At 36.9% G+C, this 10,632-nt stretch overlaps 1 protein-coding gene and 1 pseudogene across 2 annotated transcripts; both read right to left on the bottom strand.

The window, feature by feature from the left end:
* Positions 1-528: 528 nt before the first annotated feature.
* Positions 529-5,628, bottom strand: LOC107942236 (probable disease resistance protein At5g63020). Of its 2 annotated transcripts, XR_005901392.1 has the most exons (3): positions 5,355-5,628; positions 1,369-4,633; positions 529-944 (listed from the first exon to the last, which is right to left on the bottom strand). XR_005901392.1 is itself a non-coding variant. In XM_016875869.2 (2 exons), the coding sequence occupies exon 2, from the start codon at positions 4,630-4,632 to the stop codon at positions 1,624-1,626; it is 3,009 nt and encodes a 1,002-aa protein (XP_016731358.2). In that variant the 5' UTR covers position 4,633; positions 5,355-5,628; the 3' UTR covers positions 529-1,623. The 2 variants fall into 2 exon arrangements, 1 of the variants encoding a protein (XP_016731358.2); XM_016875869.2 differs by having other exon boundaries at positions 529-4,633.
* A 734-nt stretch (positions 5,629-6,362) lies between these two features.
* LOC107942237 (nuclear intron maturase 4, mitochondrial-like) lies at positions 6,363-10,148 on the bottom strand (annotated as a pseudogene).
* Positions 10,149-10,632: the final 484 nt, after the last annotated feature.

The raw sequence follows: 10,632 nt of genomic DNA, 5'->3' as shown, positions 1-10,632 counted from the left end.
TTATAAATTTTGTTTGACATATCGTTTCAGTTGACTTGTATAGCTTTAGTAACTTTTGTTTAATAATGTCTAGCATGATATTGCTTTACCTATTTATGCAGTTCTGGTTTAATAAATTGCCTAACATGTTTCTTTTAAGAGAGTAATTGACTTCACTAATTCTATATCTTTTATTCGATATGTCATGTAACGTGTGACATGCATGCATGATTTCATAACTTTTATTTGAGAAGTTTATCTTAACATGAGTCTGAAATAGGTTATTATTAATATTGATAAGTTATTAAGTATTAAAGTCAAGAATTAAAATTTTCCCTAAAAAAATAATAATGAATTAAGATAATTGATTTTGCAGATATAAAAAGTAGTAGAAATTGAAGAAAAAACAATATGTGCATCTTTTCAGCATTATACATATATACTTCTTAATATTATAAAATTACTTTAGGTTATATTTTGAAATTCTTTTACTTTGCGAATATTATATATTTTTAATCATTTTAATAATGATCACTTATATTAATTATATGTATTAAAATCATTTTATTAAATAATAAAAAAATGTATTTTGATATCAAAAATTAGTTAAAAAACATTATTGCAAATATATTTTGCTCTACTTAGAAGTTTATTTTGTTGCAAAATGCAAACCATGACAAATATCTAATTACTTTAAAGAGGAAGTGATTGGGGGTTGTCGGGAATGAACTTTGCAGTCACTGGTTCGACAAAATGTGGAAGCAATGTCTTGAAAAGTTGTCTTTGATGTAGTAGTTGTTGAAACATCTGATGAGATGAATGCTTGAATCCCACCTAAAAGCTCTTCATCAATGGAGATTACATGCTGCCTGAGATGGAACATACCGTTTCGAGCATAACTACGGCCAGCTTGAACAAACTGCTTTCATGTATTTGGTGGGTCTTTGGACGATCACATTTCCATACTTGTAACCAAACATGCAAAGAATGAATCAAGAAATTTAAAACCGAAGAATTCTGAAATACAGCCATTAATGTATACAATGAACTAACAGAAAACCTAGCATTCACTCAAAAACAAAAGAACAATCATTGAGAAAATTCAACATGAACTTAGCTAACCACATATTTACGTGTTATAGGACTTTTAACTTAAAAAGGATTCAATGTCTCGCTGTTGGAGACAATGCCACTCTGGCAGGCTGCACACAATGTTTCTTCAACTTGACAAAGCACATAGTAACTGGCTGAGACAAAGGGAGGGAAAACATGCAAAACGAAGAGGGTAGTCCTATTCTAATCACACCCAATACCAAATGGAAAATAAAGGAGAAACCATGATCGAGAATCTTACTGTGGTAGGAGTATGATTATGAGGAGAGAGTTTACCTCATTGGTTGAAGGCTGGGTGAATCTCCATACATAATAAAAATCTTTGGAGAAATTCAAGGACGAAAAATGTAACAATGACCAATTCCCACTCAGGCTCGGCTATCACATAAGCCAACTCAGCTAAGAATACTTGAGAGCTGCATATAGTCAGGTCCGGGCTTATATTTCTCTTGATTCTCACTAAATCTTCAACAGTCTCTTCAATAATGCCTTTTGCTTGGGATGTCTTTGCCCTAGTTGAGGCTCCTCTCATCATATGAAACTGAGAAAGTTTTTGAAATCATCTTTATTAGTGTCATGTGGCCAATCCTGTTGATTCCACCAATCTTCTGTGCAGTGAATCGTTTTTAGTTTTGATGCGTTTTTAATTGTATGTGGTAAATTTCTTAGCTTCATGCATGGCTTGATCAATACTGTCTCCAAGGAAGGCCATTGCAAGGAGATATGAGAAATGGAGCATAATTCCGGCAAGTCATGGAGCTGCAAATACTTCAACTTGGGAAAGGAGTGGGATTCGACTATACTTCCATCTTCAATAATCTCCTTCAAGACGCAGCAGTCCTTCACCTCCAGCTTTTCTAGCTGAGAGAGTCGTATGATCATTCCCTGTGAAAAAAGCACTCCTATGCTGTTGCATCCTTTTAACGAGAGAGATGTAAGGCTACAGAGGCTTTTAGATTCAATCGAGCCCCGCCAGATACCTTTTAGTTTCGGGAGATTGCAAATGTGTAGGCTTTTCAAGCGTTCGAATTCAACACCCATGTTGTCATCATCTTGAAATGCAATACTTGTTTGGTCTCTATCTATGATGTTCTCCATCTGGTTACATTCCTCGACAATACATGCTTCCACTCCTTGCAAGTTATCAGCTCTGAAGCCTGATAAACTGGTAGCAGTTTGGTGACCGATCAGTTCGAGCGCTTTGGCTTGCTTTAGTACCTCTAAAATAGCATTCGGAAATTCGTTTCCTGCATAAAACCTCAGATGCTTCTCGGCTGAACATTCGAAGACTCTAAATTCAGAAGCAGGATTGTTTCTCCGGCAACCAACAACGATGTTGAATGATCTGAAGCTATTGCCTGCTGAAATTGTATTGCTTCCTTTCCATGATTTGCTATTCCGGATGAAAGAGTTGAAAGATGCCAACTTGGGGAAGAAGAAACAAAGTGTGGTTAACTCTTCCAACTCAGAAATTTCACGGACAATTTCGGCTGCATTTTGATATCTGCTGCTACTATGGCTCACATCAATGCTTAGTTCTTCTAACTTAGAAAGCCTTGCAATCACGTTAGAAGGAATCATCGGCTTCACTTCTTCGACATGGTTGTACTTGCCAACATCTTCTGTGAATGAAACTCTCAAACATTTTAGATTGAACAATTCTCCAATCTCTACGGGCAAACTATAGAGACCGGTCTGACGTATATCAAGGATTTCTAGATGCTGGAGATCCCCGATCTGAGAAGGAAGCTGTACTAATTGACTACAGTTGTTTATAAACAGCCCTTTCAGATTTGTTAAGCTGCATATCGATGATGGAAGTGAAGTGATTCGTATTTCATGCAAGTTCAGAACTTGAAGGCCACACATATAGCCGAAGAATTCCCTTGGAAATTCGGCCAAGCAACTCTCCTGCAGTAACAATGTCAAGATCCCACAACATTGGGGTCTTTTTGGTAGAGTAGATAGGCGAACCCGAATAAGTGACACTCTCCTTGCACGTTCCCACTCTTCGTCTATAATGTTTTCATCCTCGGTAACAAAAAAATTGAAGTTCTTTTCAAGATTTGCTATCCTTAATGCCACCCGTTGAAAATATTCATACATCTTGAAATGCCCCCATTTTCTTCCCTTTTCTAGTAAAGACTTCCTCACAAATTCATCTAATATTGCATGCCCCCTGTCACGTGTCCTAGGAAGTTTTCTTTGGCTTGAAAAGAACTGCTCCGCTCTCCAACAATCAATTATATGGTCTCGAAAAATTTCGTAACCGGCAGGAAACACTGCCCAATACAGCAAACAAGGCTTCATCTCTTCTGATAGTTTTTCATAAACAAGTTTAAAAGCCTTGTAAACTTCTTCCAGTGGTTCTTGTGGTTCCATTGTCGGTGACCTTAATTGGGACAACAAATCTCGCCATATCGCAGGGTCATCCACTTTTGCCAATCTATTGCCGATTAACTTGATCAAGAGCGGCATGCCACCACATTCTTTGATGATGTGTTTCGCAACTGGCTTGATATCGGGATTACTCTTAAGATCAGAACCAACTATTTCCCAAAAAAAGCTTTCAGCATCCTCGTCCGATAATCTCTGCACATTCATCTCTTCATCTGTGCCTCCGCAGATATTGTTGTTCTTGTATCTGCAAGCAAACACCACTTTTCCATGCCCGTGTTCATCATGAATTCCAACTTTTCTAAGATCAATCTCTGAGACAATATCATCAAGATCAAGAAACAATACATAGCTCTTGTCCTTTAGCTCTTCGGATATCATGTTTGCTCTTTGATCAGCACCATAGTTGCCGTCTACTTTCATATCTAAACGCTTCCATATTTCATCCAGTATGTCTCTTATTCTCCCTTCGGCTGTTACATTCACCCAAAAGATGATGTCAAATTTACCAGATTTACCAACCCTGTCATGCAACATTCCCATTATCTTGGTCTTCCCTACACCCGGAGGTCCCCATATGCAGATTCTTTTCAAGTTCTCATCCTCTAGCCACTCTGCCAGTGTTTCTACATGAGAATCAAATGATGGCACATCACTTTTTTTCCGAGCATGCTTCTCTATAACAGGAACTGGTGGTGCCGGTGGCTTCTCATGCATTGTAGTTATTTGACCTAATTGATTCCTCAGCTCAACTACCTCTGTTGTCTTCTTCACAATACGCTTGCCAAGCTTTAGCAAACTCGGAAATGGACATAGTCCGCAAAAATACGAGCTGGTGTTTTTGTAGTCAACCTTAAGGTTTTCAATCTCCTGTTTCATATTTTCGACCTCATTGAGCCAGGTTTCACATCTGTTCGTTTTTTCTTTTGTTAATTTGTTTCTCTCCAACTTTGTTTTAACATCCGCATCCACATTAGACAAATATACTTCCTCCTTCACAAGCTTGTCAAAATTCTCTCGTATATTGTTCACGTAGGCATATTTGTGCCGCAAACAGTTGAAAATACTCTTTCCACCTTCAACCGCAGGTGTAACCAGTGAACCAACACCTTGTCCACCAGCTTGCACCGCCAGTGCTTCCATGCTGCCAATGCAAGTAAATCAGTATAACTGAAACTATGTCTTGTTATGAAGCAGTAACAAATATATATATATCATATTTTCTTAATTGTAAGACCACACAAATTGGTAGTTGCGATTGCATATCACTGCAAAAACACAGAGATGGATCTCATTGGGATTATATCTAGCACATAAAAAGACTTCATCTCATTGAGTTTTGAGGCTCCAATGCTGGTGGTTTATAAATTAGGACATTATCCTTTGTTCCTTTCAAGAGCTAAATTTTGCATTATTTCCCAACATTTATGGTCACTCTGGTTAAAACTAAAATCGAGTCAACCCTACCAAAGTCAACCTTTGCTATCATCCAATAACCAAGAGCAAATTGAAATGGATAACCTTATCCAACTTTCAACAGAAACTTAGAAGTAACAAAATCTTTACAAAAATCTGTAAAACTTCCCAAAGATGAACAAATTACATGCAATTTACCCATTTTTTTTGAAACTTCTCAACTTTCAACAAAGTCTTATTCAAAGAATACCCCAAAAAAGTCGTGGATTCCAAGAAACACCAGAGCTATACACATGAAAGAAAACACTTAATTTAAGTCAAAATTGTAAAGATTCAAGCTACTAGTTACAAGCAATAACAAGATATGGCATTGTAGCTCATTTTGCAGCAAACTCAACACAGTCCATATTCAGACAAGAAAAAAAAGAGAGAGAAGAAAGTGGGCATACCGGGAAACACTTGATCTTGCTTACTTCAGTTTTGTGTTCTGTCTGAAAACTGGGTTGGGGTTTGAGATTTAGTCTGTCTTCCAAGAAGTTGACCTGACTTGTGCTGGAGCTTGAGCTTGAGCTGAGGCAGACCAGACCAGCCAGTTGTGTCAAGCTCAATAACCTTAAAAAGGGCTTTAAAGTAAGCAAGTCAATGTGCCAGCCAGACCAAATGAAAGTAAGCAAGTCAATGTGCCAGCCAGACCAAATGATAGAGAGCATAAGGACCCACTCATCCTTGGCGCCAGCCTTGTTCCGACCGCACTTTATTTCCTAGAACTTTTCCTATTTTTGTTTTTTTTCTATAAAGAAAAATATACTTTTTCGAAAAGTTTTAACTTTTCGATTAATATTTTTTAATTTTAAAAAGTTATAAAATGATTATTAAAATATTTAAAAAATTTTATTTAGATTATTTGGTTATTAAAGTTTTTTTTATATTCGACTAGTAAATTTTAAGTGACAATTGATAAATGGAGTATAACTCATTGACTACATCTTTCTTTAGATTCAAATCCATTTGACAATCAGATTGAAAAAAACTAATTAAATTTTAGCTTACAGATTCGTGACAAAATTGTTTCATAAAAAAAATAAACTTTGTCATACAACAATAATTTTAAAAGTCTAATATCTTAAATGAAAACTTACAAATAGTTCATTGACTATTTTGTAATTTTTTAATGTTTAGAGTTTAATTACTAATTTAATTACAATAAAGGAATTAGCAATACATCCCTTTAAAAAAATTTAAGGGATAGGTTTAAGGGATAAAAAGAACTCTATTACACAAGTAAAACATTCTCTCTTTACTTATATTTTACACTTGTTTATATTTTAACTATATAATTAATTAAGTTTATAAAAAAAGGTTAAAATATGAACAAACCATATTTCACATTCAACTTCAAATTAAAATAACATTGCTGAGAGGAATGTTAATTCCGGTTGCTTTAAAATATCTTGAAATTCTCGTAAAATGATCTTACATGTTTCCATGTAATTTATAGCATCAAATTGAATTGTATATGTCACATGAATTTTTAGTATAATGTCAAATCCACAGGTTTTGTCCTGCAGCTCACTTTCATGGCAATTTCAGCGGATATTCTGAATTGACCAAGAAAAAGAAAAAAGAAATGCAGTATTCCACTCCCTCCCATCTTCCGAATGAATCCAGATCATACAACCACGTCATGATATATAAGCAGGGACGGACCAAAAGGGAGACTTGCAAGGGGCTGGCCGGGACTGATCTAAGGGAGGCTAGCAGGGGCTCGGGATTGACACGGGTTGCTAGAATCCCCTTGGGATTCAAGACTTCTGTTCTGAATGCAGTTGCCAGAATCAATGGTCATATCGTTTTCCTGCAGTGACATGATTTTGGTTGGCAACTTCTGCTAACAAAACTGTCAAACATTTAAGACTTCTCAACTTTCAAGACTCTAGAGATCCCCTGTCCGATGAGGAAGCTGTAATAACCAACTGCAGTTCTCTATGAAGACCCCTTTGAGGCTTCCCAGTCTGGAGACGGATGACGACCGCCGATTCCTACCTTCCATGCTATTTCATGAAGTAATGATGGTATCGGACTTTACATATGTGCTATGTCATGTGTTCATCAATACTATGATCTCAAGTAGTTTCTTTAGGTAAAGGAAAACAACACTTACTTCGCAGAAAGCTCATCATAGATGAGTTCAAATGACCTGTAATATTTTTCCCACTCTTTGCCATTGGTACATCATTTCCCGAGCTCATTTTTCCTTGTGAGGTGTTTTACCATTAATAGCGAATATAGGCAGCAAACCACCCACACAAACCAGTTCAGCAATTCATTTGGTTTCTCCTTTCTTCTCAAGAGTCTACTGTTTAAATGATATTTTTTGGCTTTGTTGACAGCATTACTTCCATGCCCCAAAATCAATAGACTGAAGTGATATATGACCAAGATATAAGTCCTTTAAATGTTTCTTGCACAATCCGATTCTCCTTTTATTCAAGCTTGGATGAATACAACTTGCGAATCCTGTCTTCCAACCCGGAAATTTTTGTCTTTCCATAACATGGAGTATAAACACTAGGTGCTGCCACTAAGCAACCCAAAACAAAACAATTGCAAGGCCTTGACTGGCTCACCATTCTTGCCAGTGATAGCAGACACAAACCACTATATGAAATTCCATACATCAATGCTTCGTCATTATCAAATGGGTGAGAATACGATGTTTCATATGCCAGCTCTTGCTCCACCTCTTCTATCGAGGGGATTCGGCATAGTTCCGAATCAAATCGTTTCTCTATTTCACTTTCATGAATCCTATATTTTGTTGCTAGAGTATGAACACAGGATTTCCGCAGTAAACTAGAAATTAAAAGCTTGACCTCGTCGAAGTTGTCATAATCTTGATACCACCGAAGCCATCGACGGACAATTCCCGAAAACCAGTCAATTATTTGGATGCTGTCTTGTAAAACGAGCAGTGAAGCTGCACGAGGATATCCTTCAGAGGTGGTCAATCCATATCGGAACAGTCGCTTCTTTATGGCATCAGTTGGAGCAAGAATCTCAGTGATAGTGACAGATCCAGTGTTTGAGCTTGAATTTGGTAAAAGAGCAAGTGTAGTAGCTGTTTCGGAAGAAACATATTCATCTGCACACTTCACAAATTCATAATAAGATTCCTTTAGTTCATGAGGAAGGGCTGGTTCAGCAACATACTTAGACAAGATAGATTCCTCGTTCTCTGCTGCTTTGGCTTTAATGTCTTGCATCCATACTTTCATTAAGACCTTGTACCAATGATCAGTCTCCATCCCAGCTTTACGGAAACAAGAAACTTTACTCAAAGTAGAGCCACTATCTGCTAAATGCTTAATTTCCGACTCCTTAACCTTCTTTAAACCATGAGCCAACCATTTGTTCCCGATTCTAACACACCCGACATTCCAAGCATCTTGTTTTTGAGAAGCAAATAGGCGTACTTTTTCCTTTAACTTGTGCACAGCACTTGTAGCTGGACCTTCTTGAACACGTCTTTTAACCAAAGCTCCTAAAAAGCGACTACCGTTAGACCCATCACAAGGTAGAACTTCGGTTTGCTCGTCATCAACATCCAAGCGCAAAGAATTCTTTAAAAAATCTACAATCTCAGACTTGAAACTAAGAGCAATATCTTTGGAACCAGAAACTACAAAAAATATCTCATCCATAAAACGACAACAATAAACTCTTGGGCCCGAATTGTCATTAGTTGTGCATTTAAGATCATTTTCCTTTAACAGTCCCCTAAACTAGTTCCGTAGCTTGGAATGTGACTTATCTTCATCCTTATGATCTCCTTGATGAAGGGCCTCATATCTCATGGATAATCTATAAAATTCTTGATCGAAGAAGTCAAGATACACGTTCATTAATATCGGGGATAATACTCCCTCCTGTGGAAGGCCATGGCCTTTTGGGAAACCACCAAACTCAAAATTGAGGACCTGTGTATCAAACATGCTTCGGATAATAACATATAACTGATCGTCTTCTATCTTCTCCTCCAATTTCGAAATGAGCTTAGCGATGATATTATCATCAACCTTTTTGTTTAAAATTAATGGGAACCACCAACTTGGATTAGAAACCTCTTTCTTGATGTATCTCAATGCGGTCAGATGACCCCTCCCACTTCGACAACCATGTGAAATTTTGGAAAAATGGGGCCTGTAAACAACTTCCAAAACCATTCTGATAGCTTCTTGAACAATTATCATCTTAGGATTTGGAAGGATAAGGACTTCTTTGGCAACACCTCTTGTCGAGAACGAGACAGTATCTCCTCCAACGTCAAAACTCCCATCAAGGAGCTCTTTTGCAAGGGAATTAAAACATATAGAATCATCCTTCACCGATATGTTGACATTTGAGTTGAGCTTAATACAATTATAAGCATCTTGAAGCGTAACTGGAACGGCAATCACATTGACCATTAAGTTACGAAACTTCCCATCAATGAATTGCTCCTTTACTCTCTTCTTTACGCGAAACTCAATCGACCTCTTAAGCTCCATCCTGCTCTTAACTTTCCTCTCATCTTTATGAGATGATTCCTCAACAAGACATGCCAAGTCCTTTGCCAACATCATCTTCTCATAGCCTTTCTTTAAGTCACCATTGGTTGAAAAACTAGAATAACAAATCAAAGCTTGAAGCTTTTCAACTGGTTTTCCTATTAAAATGTTTAACTATTAGAATTTAACCAAATAAACAAAAAACCCAAACATCCTTTTAGAAAAATATGCCAATTTATTACATCACAGGAAACATGTATGAGATTATAGTAAGAAAAACATACAATCCATAAAATCCCATCAATGGTTTTTGACCTATCTATTACTCAATGAAATTCAAAGCTACAAACGAAGCATTAATCTCAAATGCTAGACAATAACTAATTACAGTAGCGATATCAAACACTAAATAAAATTCAAACGCAAAGCTGTAAAAAAGCATACCTTCATCTCTGAAAAAAGTTGGTGTTAAGTTCATTGGTTGAGAAAGGGAAAATCCCTTCAACTTCCCTATGGAAACAGTAAACAAACCCCGAAACCGCATTATTATGACCTTTTTTACAAGGAATAGTTGTTCATGGCCGGCGTGCCGATGCCGACGAGACACCGAGTCTGGTGCACGACACGGACTATGGGTCTAAAACATAATCGAAAGTGTGGAAAGGCCTCGTAGCTGGGAAGAAGGAGAAGATTGAACAGTGTTTTTATTTTGACCCAAATATTAGGCCCAAATTCTTGGACTTTTGTCTAATTTCATGGATCAAAATAATCTAAACTTGATAATGGTTAGAAATGAATTTTATGGTTAAAACAAGGATTATTATTTAAAAATACCGGTAATGTACCCTAAGTTAGAGGTGTGCATGGGCCGGACTATCCGGCCCGGCCTAATGGCCCGCCCGAAATGTGAAAGAGTTTGGGTAAAAATATGGGCCCGAAAAATGGGCTTAGACAAAAAAATAAGGTCCGTTAAAAAAATAGACCGAGCCTTGGGTAAGGTATTTTTAGCTCCGGCCCGACCCGGCCCGGCCCGAATTCACTAAAGGACAAAAAAAATCTGCATATTTTTTTTTATTTTTGAATGTTATTTTCTTGTTTTTTTTTTCCATATTTTGCTACCATTTTACTATTATATTGCTATTATTTTGTTGTTATTGTTTGGATATTGTATAACATTTAT

Source organism: Gossypium hirsutum, chromosome A09, assembly GCF_007990345.1.
Source record: "Gossypium hirsutum isolate 1008001.06 chromosome A09, Gossypium_hirsutum_v2.1, whole genome shotgun sequence".
In the NCBI taxonomy this organism is placed as follows: Eukaryota; Viridiplantae; Streptophyta; class Magnoliopsida; order Malvales; family Malvaceae; genus Gossypium; species Gossypium hirsutum.
This window is presented reverse-complemented; position numbering and strand designations above follow the sequence as displayed.

Bases quoted from the DNA above. Each gene is read 5' to 3' on its own strand.
- LOC107942236 (XM_016875869.2), bottom strand. From the start codon at position 4,632: ATGGAAGCACTGGCGGTGCAAGCTGGTGGACAAGGTGTTGGTTCACTG.